The 23,542-nt window shown below is 36.1% G+C and overlaps 1 protein-coding gene across 2 annotated transcripts in view; it reads right to left on the minus strand.

Moving 5' to 3' along the window:
• Positions 1–177: 177 nt before the first annotated feature.
• SNX6 (sorting nexin 6) overlaps positions 178–23,542 on the minus strand; it is a 29,068-nt gene continuing 5,703 nt past the window's right edge. The window contains exons 3-14 of one of the 2 annotated variants that reach the window (XM_075503129.1): positions 23,132–23,236; positions 22,170–22,280; positions 20,469–20,590; positions 18,379–18,502; positions 17,002–17,097; positions 15,532–15,637; positions 13,000–13,075; positions 11,686–11,725; positions 10,418–10,504; positions 9,322–9,481; positions 8,178–8,263; positions 178–1,643 (exon numbers count right to left, since the gene is read on the minus strand). In XM_075503129.1, coding sequence (XP_075359244.1) covers positions 1,590–1,643; positions 8,178–8,263; positions 9,322–9,481; positions 10,418–10,504; positions 11,686–11,725; positions 13,000–13,075; positions 15,532–15,637; positions 17,002–17,097; positions 18,379–18,502; positions 20,469–20,590; positions 22,170–22,280; positions 23,132–23,236 — 1,167 coding nt within the window. In that variant the 3' untranslated portion in view covers positions 178–1,589. The remainder of the gene's footprint in view (positions 1,644–8,177; positions 8,264–9,321; positions 9,482–10,417; positions 10,505–11,685; positions 11,726–12,999; positions 13,076–15,531; positions 15,638–17,001; positions 17,098–18,378; positions 18,503–20,468; positions 20,591–22,169; positions 22,281–23,131; positions 23,237–23,542) is intronic. The other variant, XM_075503130.1, reaches the window with a different exon arrangement.

A 23,542-nucleotide genomic window follows, 5' to 3' on the forward strand; every position in this document is an offset into this window, starting at 1 on the left:
ATGCAAACAGCATGTTCAGCTAAGAAACGTCTCTGCCTTTGAAATGTCCTGATGTGCAAGGCGGCAGGGCAAGTATACCACACTGTGCAATCCACCCTATTTGTGGAAAAAAAAAAAAAAAAAACACAAAACAAAAAAACCCCCCAAAACCAACCAACCAAACAAAAAAAAAAACCCAAAACCCCCACCAAAACAAACCGCACACCTCTGTGCGGCAGTACAGGGAGTCTGCAATCACAGAGACATTGACTTAACATTAATCTGCATCTCCAAACATCCCATTCACCCAAAATTCTGCTGCTCCACTGAAGGTCTACGTACCCATATAAAACAGCAATCCCACTGTGAAGAGCAATTCATCAAGTAAAGCCTAATTTTATGACACCCTGAAATTACACAACAGGACAGCACCTCTTGGAAAAGTTTCATGGTTCAAGTAAGAGAGACAACAACAAATAAAACTGGATTCATAGGTCTAAGTTTTAACTCCAGTTAGCAGAATGAGATCCTTTTCAGGCATTCCTTTATTGGGTATACCTTTACTTTTTATATTCTGAAGCAAAGCTTCTTATCTGTATCAAAGTGGGGCAGTACTGCCTTTCACTGACATTTTATGCACTGAACTCCCTTCTGTTCCTTTATTCCCCCTTTCTGGAAAGAAACCCAAGAAGTTCTCTGAAAAGTATTTCTGCCAAAGAAATTGCAGCGTCAGCCACCAAGCTCAAAACAATTTAAGTACACTGGATAGGAAAGTCACAAGACAAACAGACAGGCAAACGGATAAACCTGAGAATGCAAGTGAAAAATTACTGGGCAAGTATTTAGTGTCAGACCAATTGAATACTTACTCAATGTCTTTACAGGATGAATAGAGAAAAAGCTAATTAAATTAATCTGATTTACTAGAAAATATTAAGCTTACAGATGATACAATGTCTGCGTAATTTTAGAAAAATCATCGATTCCATGGTTTATTTTACAATAATTGGATTAGTCTACAAGTTAAGGCAAACATACTAATGCATTTGCTTTTCTTTTTAAATCATAGTTATAAAGGTTACACAAAGTTCTCCAAAATTTCTAAGAAATGTTCACAATTGAAAAAAAAAGATTAAGTTTCTTGATATCAGTACATGGAAAAAAACCTAAGACAGTGTATACAATGCCATTATAGTAACAATATTCAAATATCTAATGGTAATATTTAGGCCATTTGAACAATGTGCTTCAAATGGTGAACTTCAGAAATTACTTACAAAGGTAAATAAGATTGGCAGCTGTATCATAGTATTCATAACATGAACGTAATTATATTGGCTATTTTCACAAAAACAGAGCATTTGGTTTCTGAACAATGAAAGCATATAATGATTAAATAAACATGAATATGTATGTATAACAAGTATGCTGTTGCTTCATATAGTCTGGAGCTACTTTCAGGTGTTTGTTTTAATTCTTTTGAAAGAAAGAGCTTGCTTATGTGCACTTTGTCAAATGTTTTCTCCAGGGAACTGTAAATGCCTATTTAAAGTCATGAAAACAAAATCCAGAGGAGGGCAGCCCTTGTTAGTGGGAGGACGGAGCGCAGCTTATGTGTCACCATTTAACACTGCCAGGCAGCTCTGCAGCAGCTGTAAGTTACCCTGTAAAAATAAAGAAAAATATGACCACATTTCCCTACTTTCTTTTACACTTGTGGCAAAAAGACGGTTTTTAAATAGCAGTGACACCACTAAAGGAAAACAGACAGGTATTAAGCTTATGTTTAAATATTTATGAAAGTAACTTTTATCTTAAAGAGGTTTTTGAATGTAGGAGCATTGTGTCATGGAACTAAACGGAGCCAACTTGAGATTCAAAAATAAGCATTTAGTACCCTTTCCATGTTTCTTCACAAGTTTCTTACTAAAGATCTAGTCTGGCCACAAAAACTATTCACTGCAGAGTACTCCCTCAGCAATGAAGTTCAAAGTTTCCATTTTTTATATAGTATTGCCATTACTCTGTCACTGGAATATTATTCCTAAAGCAGAAGTATTCATATGTTATACTGAATTCATCAAGAAGCGTTAGCAATTCACAGCACTCAGTATCTCTTCACTCCAAGCAGCCATCTAAGTAGCTCTGTTCAAGGACAGGCCTTATTTGAAAGACAACAGACTGATTTACATGCTTAGCCAGGTGATTTACCCGTCAAAATTGAGCTTAGCCATTAGAGCCGCAGCCACTGAAGCGATTACCAGAACATTAACTTAGCTTTATCTCTAAGGCCAAGTTCTGCCCTTCTTTTCAAACACCTGTAGGTCAGTTTTTAATCCTCTTTAAAGCATTCCGACTCTACCATAAAAACATACAGGCTGACTTTCAGATTTCTGAATGTATTTACAGAACTGACACTTAAAAAGATACCCTTGTGAATGAAGCAAATGCAATCGACAAGTAAGCCAGGATTTACTTTCCAGGAAAAGAAAAAAAACCAACCTGGTATTCACATTGTTTTGTGCATTCATTTATGCTTAGATCACTTTAAACGACTGGCTATTCACTATTAAATAGCTGTACTAGATTTGTTCTCAAATCTGAAATCTCTGTGTAAGAAACAACGTTAGCTTGCTGACAGTGTTAAGAGTAATTCCTATCAGGTTCAGATAAAATGCAAGAACAAAACAGTCTGAATGCCCAGTTATAAACGTGGGAGAAACTGCTTCCTTCTAAATTTTTTTTTTATCCAAAAAGAAACCTGTAAAGAAAACTTCAAACAAACAAAAGCATGTAATTAAACAGTATCAGTAGCTGTGAATTGCATGTCCTTGATAAACAGTCCACACAAGTACTAAAGAATTTGTAATTCTTACTTTTTCAGTTGAAAGCATTCCAAGTGACCTGTGGCAGATAGGCAGAAGGACACTCGTCCCTCAGCCTAAAAAGGTAAGAAATCGTAACTCAATGCCCCATTAAGGTTCTTATAATCCAGAGTAAGCAATTAACTAAATTCAAGGCTTCAAAGTAGAAGATTCCCAGTTGCGTCTACTGAATCCTTTTCAGTCATCTCCAGAAGACAGCAATTTCAGTTACAGCTTCAACAGCTTTTTGTCTTTTTATGCCTATACTGGCAGAGGACAGCCACAAGCTATTTAAAAGGCTTGTAATTCTGTGACATGAACAAGTTCAATATACATGAGATGCATAGGGACTTGGTGGCCCATCTTTGTAGTGTACAAGATTCATAAATCTAAGGTCTCTGTTACTGAACAGCTGATTATTGGCTGTAATGAAGTAATGAATGAAAAGGAATACTTCAGTCTGAAGTCTTCAGCCTTCAAATGGAATACTTCGGTCTGAAGTATAATTGTGGACTGCACGCATGTTAGCTATAACAAGAGTGTGACACTGATCTTTTGGCTATCTCTTTACAACCCATCAGCAGCATGAAGTATATTTGCAATTCACAGGCCACTATGTAGCACTCTAAAGAAAAGATGGTACCAAGACGTCCTTTATACATCAGTCATTTCCAGACTCAGCGAGCCAGTCTACTGAAATTTTGCAAATAGGCAAATCATTCATTTTCATTAGATCAAATTTACAAAGTTCACAAGAACAACTTTATTTAAATTATAATAAATCAAGGACAAGAGAGGCTGTGAGCCATTACTCTTTCTGGCTGCAACATCTGAGATACTTGACTTGTATCAGCATAGCTTGAGAAAGTCCTATAAATTCAGATTCAGAAAAGTGTTTCTTGCCAACTCAGGCTCCTAAGCTCTAGATATTACAGTTATTGGCAGAACCATGGTGACAGAAACATCCTTTTCAGGAAATAAAGAATTACTGACAAAGCATTTAACCAAATCTCGTAGCATTGGATTTTGCTCCCTTCTTCTGTCAGTTCCAAACAGATATCTGTTGCTAGTAATGCAACAAATTCTTTTTCCACAAAAACCCATAGAGGTAAGAGCATCTATATTAGTATTTGTGGAAAGAGATGTTTAGGGTTTTTTTTTTTATTTGAAGGAAGTGGCACTCTTACTCAGTTACAATTCCTTTGTCAAAAGACTCTAAAAGTATAGCCAAGGCTATAAATGCTTTAATTATATGTCTATAACCTTAGTAGTTTCACCAGCTATCAAACCTCCCTTCTTGAACATGAAGTCCAACACAGAAACACCTCAAAATCCAGCTGTTTAAAATACTGAATAGGTTTAAATGCAGCTTTTGCACTATATGCTCAAACACTTAATCAGGTCTTACATTAGCTACAGCTGTATGAAGTCATGAAGAAACACAGAGCTGGCAAAACAGAAGCTAAACATTACCTAGAGGGACAGTCAGACAGAATGGCCATAGAAAAACATCAATCTGTTTGGTATAGGTCAGAGACCAAGCATAATCTAAAGCTGCAGTTTGGCAGCTATTTTAAGGAAATCTAGGGTACATGCTGCTGATAAGAAGGCAGCTCTCTTACTCTCAGACACTCCCAGCCAAAACTGTGTGTTTTGACACAAGGGACACTGTGAAAACAAGACTGAAAGTGAAGCTTAGAAAAACCCAGAGGAACTTTTAGCTCCATCTTACTACGCAGCTGCACCCATTACAGTGCCAACATAAGGGAAAAGAACAGAGTCATGCATCATCATCCTGGCAGTAGTCTGCACTTGCATCAACTTAAAGCAATCTCAACCCACAGTCTGATTTTTAGCTTTTTCAAAAGTCTTGAGCGGCAACCAGGAAAAGATAAGAGAATATTAGCAGATTAAAACAAGTGTTTTATAAGGAAGTAGTATAAACATAACTGGGCAGAGAGGGTGCGCTTAGTATTTGTACATACAGTGTCCTAGATTTACTAAAAGCTTGATTTCCCTATCACCCTCCAGTCTTCTGGAGCCACACAGCCTGATACAGCTCAGGAAATAAGAGCTGTCTCTCAGAACCTTCTCTCAATACTTTGGTCATTCTGACTTCTTCAGTGCAGCAATCTCTGTGTTTTGGGATTTGTGTTTTTCTTTCCGCACAGAGCAAATAACTTTTAACAGTAAGTCATGCAGCAGCCTTCATTGGGGCTCAATTCCTCCCAAAGACAGCCTCTCAGGTGAGTTCCAGCAGCCACTGCTGCATCAGGTTTCACCTCCATGCTTTCTGTGCCAGGCAGCTCCAAGTCCAGAAGACACATGGCTAGACTGATTCAGAGACAGATTTATCTGCATGACATCTAGTCTGGAAGTACTTGTTCCAGAAAAAAAAAAAAAACAACAACAAAAAAACAACACAGTAGAAGACTTGTAGCAAAAGCCTGCAGCAGTGTTATCTGTTGCCCCCAGCCCCCGCTCCCCAGTTAGCTTTTTTGCTGGAAAGAGCACTTAGACCTGAATAACAGGTCATGTTGCAAAATTTGGGAGTGCTGTGCTCCACATGCCATTGACAAGCCAAGCCATTTCCAGTTCGGGGCTGCTAAAACTTCACCTGCCTTCAGTAGCTGCAAAAGCATGAAGACAGGGACTGACACAGCATCAGGCAAAGTCTTTTGTCCAGAACCTTAAAGCAGGGGGCTTTTGATCTGACTTCATTAATTTATTGCCTACATGAAAAAGTAGGTTGGTGTTTTTTTTTTTTTTTTGCTTCTACCAACCCTCTTGGCTCTATTGCAAGAGGAACTGGGTGGCTATGAACATCCCCAGCTTAGCCCAGCCAAAACCACGGCTACTTAGCCTCCCTGAAACGGGAGCACTGTCCATGATTTGTGTTGCAACAAGTATAAAAACTTCTGCTCCAGGACAAGGAGAAACTTTCATATTCCCCTAACATTGCTCTTCACACATCAGGGCCGCCTAACATTGCTCTTCACGCATCAGGGCACAATGCTATCTCAAAAAAACCCCAAGTCTTTTCGTATCTTCTTTGTTCCTTTTATGGAACTACCTCAGAAAGTCTCCACCAAACCATTTCATCCTTCAATACCCTGTACAGACTAATAAAAACCTATCCATAAGACTATCCTCAAATACGCCGGTTACAACATTAATAAGAAAATTTCCCATTATGTAAAATTGAAAAATATGATCTATTGCACTTTTAACTTCTGTAATAATCCAACTCAGAATCTTTAGAAATAAAAGCACAGCAACCAAACCGATGCATCTGTATCAGCTTGTTTTAAATAAATACGAAACACAGGCTTTGAAAAAACAGAACTTTCCCATCTAGTGAGAAACAAAATATCCTTTCATTCAACAAGTCACAACATTTGTTAACATTTCAAGAACTGTCACCCCTAGTCTAAATGACCTTTTATATTGCAGTGCTTTAAATATTCAAAACTGTCTAGTGAATCTTACAGTGCTCCATGATAAAGTAGGTGAAAAAGATCAGAAAAAAAAAAGTTCACTTTCAAAAACAGGACTACAGTTCAAAGTTTCTATTACAGCTTTATATATGCCTTGTTAGTAAATTTACTAAGACAAGGTAAAACACAGACTGAGACAGACTATCTGAAGAACTATGTATTAAACAGAAGCTGTGGTGGCAAATTAAGAACAGCTAAAAAAATTCAAGCTCTTCCAGGTAAACTGGGGACACCAAGAAGCATGTATCAAGTAAGTTAAAAGCTACAGAAATGAAGCGTTTTCCCCCTGCCTTCTGCAGTTATTAGCTGTCAAAATTCAAGAGAATATTACTGCAAGATTTTGAATTGCACAGAGAGTTAATACAAGTGATTCTTTAAGGATACTTTAGAAGATAGAGACATTTTTTAAGCATTCCATTCCAAGGCATGCAGGGACTTCAGCAAGGGTCAGTTACAAGAGATGATAACGAGGCAATGACTGAAGCAGGACAGAAGCGCTGTGGATTCATTCCCTTATTAAAGCATGATATGGCAAATCAATAAAAACTGTTGCAAGCATGACTGGTAGGACTACTAATTTCACTAAAACCCGTCACCAGTACATTCATGACCAAACACGGGGATTTCTGGGAGACTCAGGGCTGGATATAGACAGCTGTTACACACAGAGAAGTAGGAAGGCTGAATAGTGCCAAGTATTGTGAGAAGTTTTAAGACTTTAGGGAAACTATAGCTGAATTCCTGATATAACACATTAAAGTAAGCACTGTTCATCTGAAAAAGGAGTCAAGTATTCCAGACCTCACTGATTACTTTACCAGCTAAATATCCCATCAAGCTGAACTTATACCTACAAAGATTAAAAAAAAAGTCCCCAAATCAACCCTTTTTACAGTGCGTTAGTTTTACAAACAATGGGTTTGGCAGAATGAAGAATGACACCGTCAACACTACTAAAAAGAGCATAAAGCAGCAACAAGTTAACTCAGCAACACTACACACCTCTTATCTAGTCCTTTCAACAGATATATTCCAAGTTAATTCAAAGCTTGGTAGTCAACGCACTTTCAGATTTGTGATGCGAATGAGAAAAGCTAAAGAGTTGACTTTCAAAAGAAAGCTGCCTCCTGCTATATGACTGTTAAAGACTATTGTACTTGCCTATGAAATCAGAGCAGCTAACCTGATTTAACAAAAACCCCATTAATTTCATACGGATTAAGAGAATCAAATACATTGTGAAAGTTAAGGACAGTACAGGCCCCTTAAAGTTTTTTTCCTGCAAAAATTTATTTTACTGAAAAGGCTATCTGCAACATTCCTCTTTTGTTAGCACTTTATAGTTTAAAGGCAAAAAGGTTCAAAAAGCATACTCAGAGTAACACTGATCTGACTTCAGACAGGCCTGTGTGATCTCATGCTTAATAGTTAGCCTATCCTATACATCAGGTCACCAACATCTGGATAACAGGAGAAACCACTTCCTATCTCATAGTAAAATGGTGATATGAGGTTTTAAAAATAGGCAGGTATTCAAACTCTGCAGCTATAAACATCAAACAGCTAGAGAAACATAAAACTGAAGCCAAAATTGTCTTCAAGGAGATGAGTTTTCCAAAGGCACGTCAAGCACAACAGTCCCTCGGAGATACTTCACCTATACTTTTTTTTTTCTCTATTATTCAAGAAAGTTCACCTTTCTGGATGATGCTTACCTTCAAATTCCCCCTTCCTAAATGTGAAGTGCGTATCGCACAACAAATGTAGCCATTTCAGTTATTCAAGCATATAATATTTAAAATCAGTTGAAATACAGGCCAAAAAGGATCACAACTACCTTAGCATGCTTTAATTCCAGTTCTGCTAGTTCCACCAGATTTTTTCTGAATGCTGCAACTCTTCTTGTCTTAAAGTCTATGAGTTCTATAGAAAATAAAAATGGATTAATTAACAGTATTATTGCTAGTGCCCTCAACTGTTAACAGACTTTCCTTCAGGATGGAAGAGGTAAAGGTAAGAGAAGGCAACAGGAAAAACCTCAAGTTTAGTCTCAGCACATTCCAGGCTGAACGATACTGCTACACTGTTGGATGAAAGCAAATCATCATTGCAGTTCCTCATCTCTAGCTAACCTTTTGTGGACACAAAGCTCTTTTGAAAAAAGACTGCAATGTGGATGCTTTTAAACATTTAATTCTCCTATTCCACGTGCACTGTTCTTTCAAGGCTGATATAGAAAAGAATCTAGGGAAGATACTAGCTAAAACTAGCATGAAGAACAGAGGAAGCAAGTGTGCTTTATGGATATACCTTTGTGGCTAATAGGATCGCTCATTCTCCACTGTCTCATTTATAGGAATCATTAGCCAGATTTACAGGGTCAAACAACTCTTAAATGATAAAAACAGAAGAGCATGGTGTTTAAACCTTGAACAAATCTGCTCCAAATAATGAATCAGATGACTACTAACTCACAACAATCTTAGCCTAAAAAAACCAGAGTAAGTTTCCAGGAAAAAGGCAACATGTAAATAAGGTTCCTGTTCTCTAGAGCTACTGTAACACTGCAACTTCAGTGAAATTTCATTTCCTCATCTCTTCCTTTTCTAATGTAGTATCATCTCTGCGACAGACTGCTGCCTTCACAGTAGAATGCATAAAACCAAAAGGGGAATTTCAACAATAGTTTAAAAGATTAGGTTTGCCTTTACTGCTAGCAGCTATCATTTTGTATCCTATCCTATTAATACAAAAGAAGTGGTTAACAAGTAATTTGCACTTAGACTTTGCTCTGCCTAATAGAGCTATGAGGAGCCAAAGCAAAATATCATTTGAACTTTCTAAAATAAGTAAATACTAGTTGAAAGATAATAGTTCAGCTTAGGAAACAGAACAAAAAAAAAAAATCTATTCTCATTAATAATATCCTAAAATCTGTTAGTTTTCAAGTAGTAACGTAGGATCAAAGACCACCCAAATACCTTGTTTTGCCGATTCAGATATTTTCTCAAATTTCTGACAGCATATTTGCTGAGTAGTTTCAGCTTGCAGCACATCTTTGTTTTTTGCTCTTGCTTTATCCAATGCCTTATTAGCATTTTCATAATCCACTAGTGACCTAGATCTTCTATATAGGAGATCCTATTAAAAAAAACATAAAAGGATGTATAGAGTTTACAAGAATCTACCTAAGGATTTTAGTATATACCAAGTAATAATAATAATAATTTAAAAAAATCAGATTAATTTTAGTCTTTCTTGCTGTATTTCCTTTCTTACTAAATTATTTGCATTCACTTTACTTCATCCTGCAAGTAACTCACAGGAATGTCCATACTGGATCAAACACACAATTTAATATTGTTTGGTCTGCATCTTGTCTGACAGAGGCTAGCAACAGATGGCTTAGATGATACCCCAAAAAGCCTAAGAAGGGACAATCTTGGGAAATTTCACAGCTTCTTACATTAGAAACAAACTATATTTAGCTTATGTATTCGAAATACACAGAGGGCCCAAGAAACAGCAGTAGCATTTTTTGTGCAAGTTATTGTTGTGATCTTCTAACTACAGACATTTTCTGTCAAATGCTTCCTCATGCTGTCATGTTCCTTAATCATCTTACATCAAACACTACTAAGAATGAAATTTACTGTAGGCATAGAATATAAAATTTGGCCCATGTGTTTTTGTATCAGCACTTGCAGATCATCTGGAGGATCCATTTTGAATATTAAAAAAAAAAAAAGTAGAATTGCTTGCAGTCTGCAAGCAGCAAACACACTGCAAACACATGAACAATTCACCAACAGCTCTTCCACTGCTTTTAATTATCAAGGCCAAATCGTACAGTATAAGTGGATCACACAGTTCCAAATAGTCAGTCCCACAGTCAGAAACTGCATTGTTACTCCCTATATACAACAGAGATCCAGTTTTTACACCTGACGGAGAAATTGCAGGCTAGAGGTGGCAGCATTTTAACTTATCTACTGTGTATTTCTCAAAATGATATCTTCTCTCTCTTTTTTAAAAAAGAAACACTATTTTACTGAACAAAAAAAACCATAAATTCACCTTAGCAGCTTGAGATTCCCTTAGGTAATATTTCAGGAGATCAGAAAGTTTAAGATCTTCATCAGCAGATACCCGGGCCTCTATTTTCTGGAAAAAAAGTAAAAGCATCAATTTAAAAACATCCAGACTTTGGGTATTCACTTATATGATGTAAATACAACATAAAATATACAACAGCACATGACAGATTGTCTTTTTCAAAAACTAAGATCATGCATTTGTGACAGAATACTTGAAGATGCTCATGAGAAGCAGTATTAGGATTTTGTATTAAAATGTAAGCAATAACCTACTGTGAGAGCAATAATTGACAATTAGCTTTCTATTTTAAACAGTGCTTTCTTCCCCATTTCAATTATATGTATCATACTCTAGGAAAACAGCAGAGAAACAAAAACTTATCTAGTATAAACAGCTGCACAAGAAGTCTTGTGTTGTTTTGGGGATCAAAGGAAAACAAATTTTTAAGGCACCCTTGCAGACTAGTTGTGTAACTGCATGTATGCAATGGTCCAAAAGCCCAATAAACATATTTGCTGGTATTTGAAACAGACATTTCTGTGAATTTAGAAACAGAGTCCGCATGTGCATTTTTTAAATCTTAATTTAAAAAAAAATTCTAAAAGGCAGCATTTTAGGTCAAAGCAAGACATTCCATTATCTTCGTTTTCTTTAAAGCACATATCTATGCAGATATAACTGTGTCTAGGAAATGCACACATTTTTCATTTGAAAGTTTTCCTGATACATGGCATGCATCTTCTGCTCTACCAAGCCAAACAAATAAGGCAAAAGAGACAAGGTATTTGAAAATCTGGTTAGGAGCATCAGCAATAGTATTTCTGAGTCAAACAATTGCAGAAACAGACCTTGGCTCCAGAAAAAAAGCAGCATGACTGCCATTTTTTGGATTAAGGATTACATTTTTTCATTTCTTTTTTCCATAACAAGTTCTGCGATACCCAGTAACAAGTATGGAAGGCCTCTAAGCATTTTAGAGGAACAGCAGCTTTACTAGTGTATTACACAGAAGACAGGAAGACTGCCTAGAAATGTTTAGCACATTGAAGACTCCTAAGGATCAATCATTTTACAAAACAGATGACTGAAATCTTATGCTTTTTCATTCCCTACCACACATTGCTTAAATGCTTCATATAGAAGTATCCATAAAACACACACATATTAATGTCTAGTTGACACAAGATGTCCTGACACTTCCAGGATATACACGAAGAAAATATCTGAAAAGGTTTCATAGTACATACCCTTGTTTTGTCAAATAACTCTGATACCTTCAGAAAAAACCTGCACAAAGGAAACAGCTTATATTACAACATTAATTTGAATAGTCTAATTACTTTATAGAACTCAAAATATAATCTGTGTCTGGCAATAAAGACTGTAAAGGCACTGCTTAGAATTGTAATTCACAGAACTCAGAGAACATAATAGTTTCAAATTGTAGCACTTCAAACATCTAGGAATTGTACAACTTAAGGTAAGAGACAAACAAAGCGTAACGGATGTTTTTTACTAAAGAACAATTGCACAGCTCCTCAGGGATTCTTTATGCTTCTGTGAATTAAACCCCAAACACCACCACCCTAGTCAATGGTCCTACACTATTATCAAGCGTCCTTCACTCAAATCTGAATGTACTTCACACAGTAAAAGTGATGCGTGCCCTACTTTGAATTCAGGGAGGCTGAGCAACAATGTGGCACATCACCATCACAGGAGACAATACAAGGGTTCAGTATAAAAGCAGACTGAATTACAGTCAAATCTTACTGTTTTCACAGAAGACAGGTGCAATTCCTGACACACCCTAACAGACTACATCAAATCTCAATACTATAAGCTTGCATATTGATTACCTTGATATCACCACATTTGGAAGTATATCACTGTAATTCGGGTAAATTAATAAAAATAAGTTAACTTTCATACTCATCTCCTACCTGTCGTCACACTAACTCTAGTAAGTGTACATGTTCACAAGCATCAGCATCTTTAAGCTAGTTAACTAAGTTTTACTTTCAGATACACCAAACTTCATATTCAAGCAAATCACTGAAAGATTAAAGGACAAACACCTGTACCTAGAGACCCTCTTCTACTTTCAAAGTTTTAGGGATCTCTGTAGATTCCTTTCTCTTCCTAAAGGCAGCAGAATGGCCAGAACAGCAAAACTATTTTTCAAGATGTTGGTACAGGGAACACCCACAAAAATCAGTATACTCAGACTGAGACCTGCTCTTGCTGCACATATCAAAACACTTAAAAAAAACTGGTGAAAAACTTGGGGTTTTTTCTGACTCTATGAGGACTTTTCCATCTCATCTGTGTAATTTTCTACAAACTGCAGAAAACAGCATTTTTTTTCCAGACAAATATTAAAGTGAAAATATTAAAGCAGCCTGTTACAGAAATGAAATACTAGAGAAGAATATCTCTTAATGTGATATAACCATAATTAATTGTGTTTTTCTCCTAACGAGAGAGCTACTGATCTCAGCAGGTCACCGTTAAGACTGCTACTTAGCAAATTCCCCTGTAAGTTATTAAGAAAATCTTACTTGCATATATCTGTGGAGTCCTGTGTTCCTAATGCATATAATGAAGAACCAATTCTATTATAGTCATCCGCCACATCTAGAAAAACAAACAAGCACTTGTTTTACTATTTCATTCCTCTTCTTTCTGAAAAATTTGAAGTTCCTCTCTTTCTTCAAGAGTAGGCGTTTTTCTAAAAGGAACATGCTTTAACACAAAAGCAGAAATAAAATTTCAATCATGTCACTTACTATGAAGGATAACTTCACACAATAAACATGGCGCTCTCACCAAATCATGAAGTCTGTAATTTATCTAGGAATATTTAATACAATTAGCACCTGCTGGGTAAATTTATTGTGCAACTTTGTTAGGTTTTATTTTGGTGAAAGATGTACAAACTCAATGGCTAAAGTCTGAATTTATATCTGAATCTAAAGTCTAAAGTTATTTGAAAAAAATCACAGTCTAACAATAACGAAGAGTAAGTCTGTGTGCTTGAGAGCAGTAAATTGAATACAAACTCCAAACTACCAAAATACAGCACTATATGCACAACACCTTTTCTAGCACACGCCTAATTTTCAGGAAACCCTTACCTAATCAACAAGTGGTCACTGGCTGAAGTAGCATTAGTGTTAAAGCATTTTAAACAATGAAATTAGAAGCAGGGTTTGTAAAGAAAGCCGCACAATTTGACTAATGAGGTATTACTATATAGTAACCCTAAAAATCAAATCTTTGCACAGATGGCTTTTTTAAAGAGCTTTTAGTATAAACTCAATGGATGACGAAAACTCTAACGGAACCAAGCAATGAACAGGAAAATATATTTGCTTGTTATTTCTGAAGTTTATATGCCTTTAAGCAGAATTGTTTTTTTTTAAATAACACAACCTTTTTTAACAGATTGAGTGGGTCACTTTCCACTCAATTCATTACTCCATACACCCCAAGGGAATCAGTGCAGTTGGTTACAGTGAAGAATGGTATTAGGAAGCCATTAACCTCCCCTTCTATTCCTCCCATTTAAACGCAAAAATAGATTTTTTGCTGGAAATAGGAAGTCACTATCTTTGCAAGCCCTGCAGCTCTCTGTCGATCATAAGTTATCCATAAACTACAGATTGCCCATTTCCAAAACAGGCTTCCCAGCTCATTGCTCTACTCCTCTCGCCAGAATTCAAAAGGTGCCATTTGTCCCAATTTGCAGTTTGATAAAAGTTGTCAATAAATGTCCCAGGTGATTTGAGTCTGAAAACCAGTGAAGCTTTGTCATGAGTTTGATCAATCCTTTCCCATCAGATCCTCTACAACCTCATTTCTAACAAATTTCCTGGTTCTACAACCAACATGAAAGGCTCTCTCACTACCTAAAGTTTGGCACCTAACTACCATGAATGAACTTGTGTTTTCAAGAAAGCAAACAAAACACCAGAAACCACTTCAGATGGGAACTGAATGAAGACCCAGGGTCCCTTAGTACTTCATTAAGCCATAACTGACTCTCCCTGTCTCCTACCATAGATACGAAAGCTACAAAAGGCTCAGTCTTCGTACAACAGCAAGAGAAGCATCTGAAGAGCTCAGTAAATTCTTGGTTTAATGTCTCATTCAGTATCCACTTTAGAGTCCTTACCAATGGAGATTCATCAAAGGCTTGTGGCCTGGTTTTGTGTGCACTATATTACTGTAGACAGCAAAGACAGAATCTGTGAATCAGACACAAACTTCCAGAAAGTAGATAGAATCTAGTAGTTCAATTCTGATTTATCTAGGCACAAAAAACTTAAAATCAAGGGCAATAAAGGTCAACGTTTTTCTGAGATTCTCAAAACACAGTAATCCTAAACCACAAGCACAGTAGTCCTAAGCCAAAGATTTTCCATTTTCTCAAATAAATGCACTGCATTTGAGAAGACTATCTCGAGCTTCCAGAAATCACATTAACTAGCACTCAGCTCAGGAAGCGAAATCAATAGCTAAGTGGAAAATCTCACCTCAGGAAGAAAAGGGGTCCTGCAAACCAAGCTACTGAATGTACATATTCCAGTCTCCATTCTAAAAGGCTGAAAAATGGAAACGTGACTTCCCGGTCTAGAACTAATGGCCCAAATAGGAGTTTTCTGCTCAACAAGGTAATGCAATGCCTAGTGTGCCAAGGAATTGCACTCTGATGAACGCAAGCTCATCCAATCAAGAGCAACTTCATTACATATACTGCTATATTACCCACCTTTATGCTTTAAAGACTAAGAATCAGACTTCAAAAAATATTATTACGTAAAGTGTGTTTCTCTTCAAAGGGACAGCATGAAGAATCAGGGTATCTTCAGTGTTGCATCAGGCTGTTCCTACTCCATCTAGTCTATTACAGCAAAGGCTAAACTTTGAAAGTCAGATTAAATTTCTTTAGACTATCCGAAGACTACACTTGGAGAAATTAATTAACTTTTCGCATGCAAAAAGAAAACTAAAACTAAAATTACGGCTCCTTACAAACCACTTCTGTATGCTTTAACTAGTACTATTTTCACCCTGGAAAAATAACTCACTTTTATGTGATCTTGTCATTTTATCAGATTTGGCAGAGGCATCTTTGACTCGGTTGTGATATTCTACAAGGAATGTTCTTTCATGTTCAAAGAAGTCATCCACATCCTACAAAAAACAAGAACAATTTAAAAAACAGGATTTCATTCACTCTGTACGGAGTAATTGCAGAGTAAATTTGCATATATTGCTGCTGCTGTGACACGAAATGCAATCTTTTTTTATTGTCTAAAACACAATTTATGTAAACTGATTTCTTCTTCACTTATTTTATCATGATCTGAAGTTTTATTAAGAATTTATTAAGAATTTGTAACAAGCATCTTAAAGGTCTACATAACTAAACCTGAAGTGAAGGAAATAATTTCACTACTAACTACCACTTTGGTGACAGAAAAATAGAGTAAATGTCAAGTACTTAATAAGAAGACATCTACCTAGAAAAAGGGGAGGGAGGAAGAAAGAAACCCAGTTCCCCAAATGCTTCAGTCATAGCAGAGATGATATGAACTCCTAGCTCAGGAACAGTGATCTTGATGACAGATTTCTTTCAAGTTGGTAGGTAAATTTTAATATTTTCTGTGTTACAATTTGAGATATTTGGTTTATATTTACTGTAAAAAACCCTCTAAAACAGCACAGATGCTCAATACCATGGAATAGCCTACAACATGGACTTTGAACAATGCACTTATGAAAACTGCTGGTCATATGGACTTTATATTTTTATCCAAGTCGTAATTAATCCATGGTTATATCCACTTTCCAGCAGTTTCAAAAAAGTCGTAATTAATCCATGGTTATACCCACTTTCCAGCAGTTTCAAAACTCAAGATTTTACAACTAGGAACTTTAGCTGCTCTAATTTGCTTGCAAATGGAAAGTTACCCCTAAAAAGGAAGGAGATCAAAATCATCTTCTGCAGAATTTATGCTTGTTATAAAACCAATCTTTCGACTTCTGGAAAAGTCAAAATGAAATTGAATTTTCCTAACAATATGCCCCCCCCCCCCCCCTTACATTCTTGCATCTACTAGGAAAAATAGTATTGCCTCTACTGCTGCTCTTAGCTTTGAAACAGTAGAAGGATGTTACAAGGCTGGTAAAATTCACACTGTTAGTAACTTCTGAGCTGCAGTAGTTGTCAAAGCCAGTACACTTTCCCACTATACAAAATGACAGGCCAGAACAAAAAACAGATTATCAATTATCTGTGGATTAAAAAAAAAAGCTTAATTTCATAAAATAGGGGAAAGAGTACTGAAAGCTCTCTTTCACAGAAGGAATCAGATAGCTCTCAGTTATCTTGCATCCAGGGCCACAGGTTCTTTCCCATGCTCTGCCTCTATTTCTTAAATTAGACATCGATACAAAAATCCCTTTTTTGTAGCTATGTAAAATTCTGTATCATTAAAAAAAGGGGACAAAAATGTTAATACATTTTAAATCTTGATATGTTAAGCAGTAATCACCTTTACTCCTGAAACAATGACACCATCTGCTGATTTAACCATATTTTTAAAGAAGTCTTCAAGTTTCTCTTTCTTATTTTTCCCACGAACACTCAACTGAAAAACAAATTCATTTATCAAGTTAGTTCATTTTCTGGAGGCAATAAAAGCTTTAAAAAAAAAAAAATAGAACTACATATCACAACTTGGTACTCCTAAACTAGTTTTCCTGCTCTCTGCTTAGTCTTATACTCTGCATGAATGGGGACAGAGCACCATGCACCCAGAATGACAGATTACCTCATTTACTAGACTGTTCTTTATCACCTAAAATACTATTCCATGAAAAAAAATCAGCAACATTCTAGCACCTATAGATAATACCAAATGTACAATGTGTACATTTCAGATATCAATAATACAGTATTTATCACGCATAGTATAGCTGTTGAGTTAACCTAATATAACCAGGTTTTGCTCTTTTAAGTGTAGAATGGCAGATCTCTGACTTTCAGAAACTACAGAAGCATTTACCGCTCACTGCACTGAGAATAATGTTGGTTTCAGCCTCCTCACACTCTTCTTGTCCATCTAAATTTGTCCAATTTAGGCAAACTGGGTTCCTGAACCAGTAAGTATTTCTACATCAAGCAATAAGAGGATCCTCTGGAATATATTTTGAAGTTAAGCATTTACGCAGCTGGGCCAATCTTTGTAATGATTTATTCAACATTCAGTGCTGATTTCTGCAATTTTTAAAAGCACTTAAAACCATTTGCAGAATATGAGCAACCACCAACTCCAACACCAAAGAGTTACTATGAATCCAGAAAGTCCTCTCCATTAACTCAAAATTAGACAGCAACTCAGTACGTAACACATGGATAGCCACACTAGTCCAATATCTAGAAAAAAAAAAAACCAAATTTTCACCTATGTTACTAACAAAAAGGCTTTACTTATCAGAATGTTTCATTAGAAATCCTCTCTAGTTTTGTTAGCAACAGAATTTAAACTGCAGTTCCAAATCCTAAAAATTAGCATTCTGTCTTTGTTGCATCATCCTTCACACACACACAAAAAATTTGAAGAGTGGACAAGTATAACATCATGTGAAATCACCACCAAAAGCTAATCTTTTTAATCCAAAACACTGAATTTCCATTAATATTTTTGATGCTGAGTTTAGAGCACATAGTGCATTTGGTTCCCCAGGTGGCAGCAAAATTAACTCCTACAGACTAAATGAATTTCTAACTTTTACAATACAAATATGTCTGGTATGAAGGAATTGATGCAATTTGCTCCAGGAGGTAAAGCCCTCTTAATCAATTTTCCATCCTACCATAAAAGTACATCTTGATTTCTCTTGCCAGCAATTCAGTTTTCAATACTCACATCCTGATTATATTCCAAGAATACATGGAAATTTAAATCCTTTCTCAAAATAGGATGTGCTGCCACGCGACACAAAAACACCTCATGCATTGCAACTGTCTTCTTGAATATTGCCAAATATTCACTGAAAACAAGAAACAAGACAGACATAAGAATTTCCCATGAAGCAATTAATTTTGAGATAAGCCTAGTGAGCAGCTTTAAGAGATCCTCAGTAAGGATACAAAATTATAAGCTGATATAGTAGAGGTTATCACTCCAATATTTGATATATACATAAATAAATAGTACAATGTTAATACTAGGGGGAAATTTGAAGCCCTAACATATTACAGAGAGACTTTTAATGAAGACTCAACAAATACATTCTAATTTTTAAGACTAGCTAACACAGACTGGTTTGCTGAAAGTGTAACCTCATTTAATTGTCCTTTCCCCAACTCCCCAAAAAGCAAGAAATTGAGATACACACTACAGTCACTAGGCACTATGTAGCCAATGTGCAAATTCCTTCCTCCCCATCTCCATCCCCTTGCCTATTTGCACCCTCCTTACTTATTTAAATGTTCATGTAGTTTTGTTAGCTCTTTAGATAGCAGTCTTTTATTCCATGTTAAAGCACCTAGCCTTTTTGGGCTGAAGCTTACGTGGATGTCTTGCTTCATAGTGGTTCTAAAAGTGAAATTCAGTGCTGCGTTTGGTAGGTACAACCAAAAAAATCACATTTAACCATGACAATCACATAGTTGCCCAGTTCAGCCAACTCAACTTTAAAGCAATTAGTCATTTGTGATATAATTAAAGGAAGGCATTCTTATCAATACAAGTTTGCTAGAATCCATTTTGCTTTGCAAATTCAATGAGTAAGATGTAACTTGTCTAGAAATGAGGAAGGGGCTCTTTTCCCCATTCTGAGGTCAAATGGTGAAGTGATAATCAACACTTTTGCTTCCACTATGTGCAAGGAGGTTAAGATTTACATACCAGCAAACCAGCAGGGCCAGTGTTGGGAGATGTTTGATCTCAGTGAGAGTAGTAGTCATTCAGTGAAGACAAAAAAGGAGGATGCAGAGGATGGAGGTGGCAGTAGAAGAAACCCAAAGTTTTCTGTGTTATCCAACCCCTAACCAGACCACAAGAGAATCATGATCAGGGCCGCTGGAAAACCACAGATTCTTTAAAATCTATAGTGTTTTGCTAATTTCCAGTTTTCTGCATATGAAGTGTATATCTACTCTGCTACAAATTACGTTGTACGCAACACTAATACAGAGCTTTTTAAGACATTTGCTCACAGCAGCTGGAGTTCGGAGAGAAAGCAGCAGTTCTAAGAGTTCTATGTACTTTTCTTGCCAATTCAGAGCTCTTGATAGAAGCAGTCTAGAAGCAGCGTAAATATACACTTGAAAACTGAAACCAATGACAGGAAAAAGATCAAAGAAGTGAATGCATGATAAGGAAAGTGGATGAAGCAAGGAGAAACTTCACTGTGTAACTTAATATGGAACAAAAAGCCTTAGAGCAGATACTTCAATACACATTAAATTCACAGTAAGGGAAAATACTATTTTCAGGAAGTATTTCAGGAGTTTTCTCCTTGTGCAAAAAAAAGGGAGTGTCAAAAAAAAGTATTTTCTAGTAATCTCCGTATTTCTTGGGGAACAGAAGGCTGGCATCTATGTTTACAGTACCAACCACATGCAAAAATCCCTAGTTCAAACACTACGTGTAAAAAACTTAAAGTTTCATTATGCTTATAAAATGTGGAACACCACAACTAAAAAGATAGAGGTTACCTCCTCCCTTTGCAGGTGTTCTGTGAAGAAACAGATCTAACTATTTTTTTCCTTACAAAAGATGCTCAAGAACAAGCTGATTTTTTTTCCTGTTTCAGAAGATCTTCCACGAAATTATTTCTACAATTTTCCTAATGGCTCTGATCATGATCACTAAGATAACCCTGGTAGCAACTGGATTCTCAAGCCTATCTCTCACAGAGAACCATTACAGTGAAATCAGAAACATGGGACAGCAAACAGCATTAAAAGTTGAGGGATAAAAAAAAAAAAGTAGTAATCAAGTCTACATACGCCTCCAGTTCTTGTTTCATCTTGGTGAATTCTTCTTTAGTCATTGATCCTTCCCCTTCTCCAAGTTTCTGCAATTTCTCCCTTGAGGCATCAAAGTCAGGCCTGGGTGGTGCTGGTGGAATCTGGAATTGAATCCATTTTTTTTTAAGTGCTCATCTTCTCAGTCAAACAACATCCATTCAGTACAGGAACTGTAAACTGCCTGCAGCTTTTTAATATATGGCTCTCTTTCATCATTCATTACAGCATTTATGGATAAATTCTCTCATTCATGAGCTAGACATGCTGCACTACTATACTAATTTTGGCCAAATGTCCTTGAAGATTACTAAAGGATTATCTAATGGCTTCAGTAGTTTAATTACAACAGAAACCAAATAATACCTAGCTTTCCCAATACAATGAACTAAAACTTGAAATCATTATTTTATAATTAGTTTTGAGTTAGCTTATTTGGTAAGGATTGTTTCTTGTTTAAAGAAAAAAATTTCCACAATTGTTTTCACACCATTCCTTTACAACTCCCCAAAACTTTAAACAAAAAAAAATTTCCATATTGTTTGTAGGCACTAGTTCTTTCTTGCAGCACTGTTGACATTAAAGATACCTCTATTGAAATAACAAAGCACACAGTAAACAAGTCTCTAGGTTAATCTTGTAATATAGTATATTAACATTGAAAGAGAAAACACCACAGTCAAACTAATCCTGAATTGCTATCAGTAAAGGGACAGAGAACAAAGCTAAACTATGCTTAAACTTTAGTTCACTGATAATTGCCCATTACACTAATGCATTACAAAAAAGAAAAATCCAGCATCTACGCAGTCAACTGTCTGAAACTAGTTATTACCCCACTGAAGACCTAGTCACTTCAAATAGCTTTTCTGACTAAAAAAAGACTAGCTCAAGAATGGTACGATATATCACAAATTATATTCATCATAATGTACCCACTAGTCAATTAGAAATATATGTTTACCTTCTGAATCAGTAGACACCCTCCCAAACACAAAATTAATGCCTAACTTCCACACCAAGATGACAAATACTCCTATTTGTAATTAAAGTATGAACAGCAGCACCCATTTTTAATAGGCGGTACCATAAGGTGACTATTTTGGGACCTCTGTTCCCCGGAGGCCTGAAATAAAACTTCAAACCATAAGTTGTTATATTGTGTATTAAGATTCTCTGTAGTTCTAGATGGCATTTGCATTGTTTTTTTCCCCTCCAACTGATTTATGGTAAAATGATTCTGATCTTCATAATGAAAATTGGAAAAGTCTAATTACTAGAGCTCAGTTACTGCACTCTGCCATTCCAGCTAAAACAAAGGCAACATGAGACTTGTAACTAAGTTAAACATTAGCTTGCAAAACAATACCACCAAGTTATACAGTTCACCTATCTCCCACATTTTTAACACAGTGGACTAAAAATACACTTGAATACAGATTAAACTACTCACTCCTTAGGAGTGAAAGGCAAGAAAGTATGACAACTACAGTAACTTTCCTCCAAGCTTGCTTCAACTATTAATTTTGTGTAATTGCATAAAATGAAGTATTAGAGCATCTGATCTGACTTTAGAAGGAATGAACATCTGCCGTTTCCACTGCATTTAAAAGCAGTCACAAGTACTTTCGATACTGTCCACAGAAAACAGTGCACATAAACCAAGAGAACTATAATACTTACGATATAGCCAGCATAGTCCTCATTCTCAACAAAAGAATCATGAAGCCAAATAAACTCTTCATGTTGCCGGACAACAGAAAATTCATTTTGTTTGAAATTTGGTAAGGAACTCTAGAAGCGGAAAAGGAGGAAGAATAATGAAAAAAATTAAAAAACCAAACCACCCCACACACCAAAAAAACCCAAAAAACTAAAATGTTTTTCATTACTATATGAAAAACACCTTGAAGGAACAACAAAAATATCCCTGTAAAAACAATCCAATAATCCAACTAAGGATTTGACAAAAAACAACTCCATAGAGCAATAATTACCCCCATCTTAATTAGTGCAGCAACCAATTGGAATGGGTTGCCCAAAGAAGTTGTGGAGTCCCCGCCCTTGGAGATATTCAAAATCCAAATGGACAAGTCCTGAGCAATGTGCTCTGGTTCACCCTGATTTAATGGTGGGAGTGAGGGAGGAGATGGGACTAAACGATCTCCAGAAATTTTATTCAACCTCAACTATTCTGTGATTCTGCGATCAATAAACATTCAAATCTAAAAAAAAAAAGAAGAAAAGTCATAAAGAAGCAGTAACTAAAAATGATTCTTGAATGTAATTCCATTATGAAATATATTTTTAGAATCTGAAACCATGGCTAATCTAATAAAAAACTATACTGAGGAATATTGAGGTATATTAATGATTCTACCTGCAAAGAGGCCAATTAATAAGCATGGGAATGGCATGACACACATCAATACAAAAAACTGAACATCACTTTTTTCTAAAGAGTTTTTTAACTTCTTAGCCATCTTTTTCTTAAGCACTGCAGCTACACAGTCTCTTAAACATGAGATAATGCTACTTTCTCATTTCCTTTGGATTGTGTTACTCTTGTTTCAATAAACAGTTTAAGCAAACTTTCTTTTCTATATAACTAAGAAAGCATTCAGTCTACAAACCCAGGCTTTTACCTTTGTATGGACAGTAAATTTCACTTTGTCCCTCTCACTGAGTGCATCTGAGATATCCACTTGCAGAGCAGCATCAGTCTGGAGATCTACATTTATTGCTCTAAGCTAAACAAAGAAAAATCTGTTTAGCTTAGGAAAAATAAAGTTAACTGTATTTCCCTTATTCTTCCCTTGAGAAGAACCCTGATCCTGCAATGCTGAACATCCTTAAAGACTGAAGATAGATTATAAAAAGCCCAACATCAAAAGATTATTTCCAGAGGAAAAAGAAATTCCAGTAGTACTCCTTGATGGCACACACAACCATACAAATAATTTCCTTTACCGTACTCCTTGTTAGTGCACTATTGTCATTTCTCTGTATTGTTAATTTGCTAGTAATTGAGATGGTCAAGACAAAGTACATTTACA

Source organism: Mycteria americana, chromosome 5 (genome assembly GCF_035582795.1).
Source record: "Mycteria americana isolate JAX WOST 10 ecotype Jacksonville Zoo and Gardens chromosome 5, USCA_MyAme_1.0, whole genome shotgun sequence".
Lineage (NCBI taxonomy): Eukaryota > Metazoa > Chordata > Aves > Ciconiiformes > Ciconiidae > Mycteria > Mycteria americana.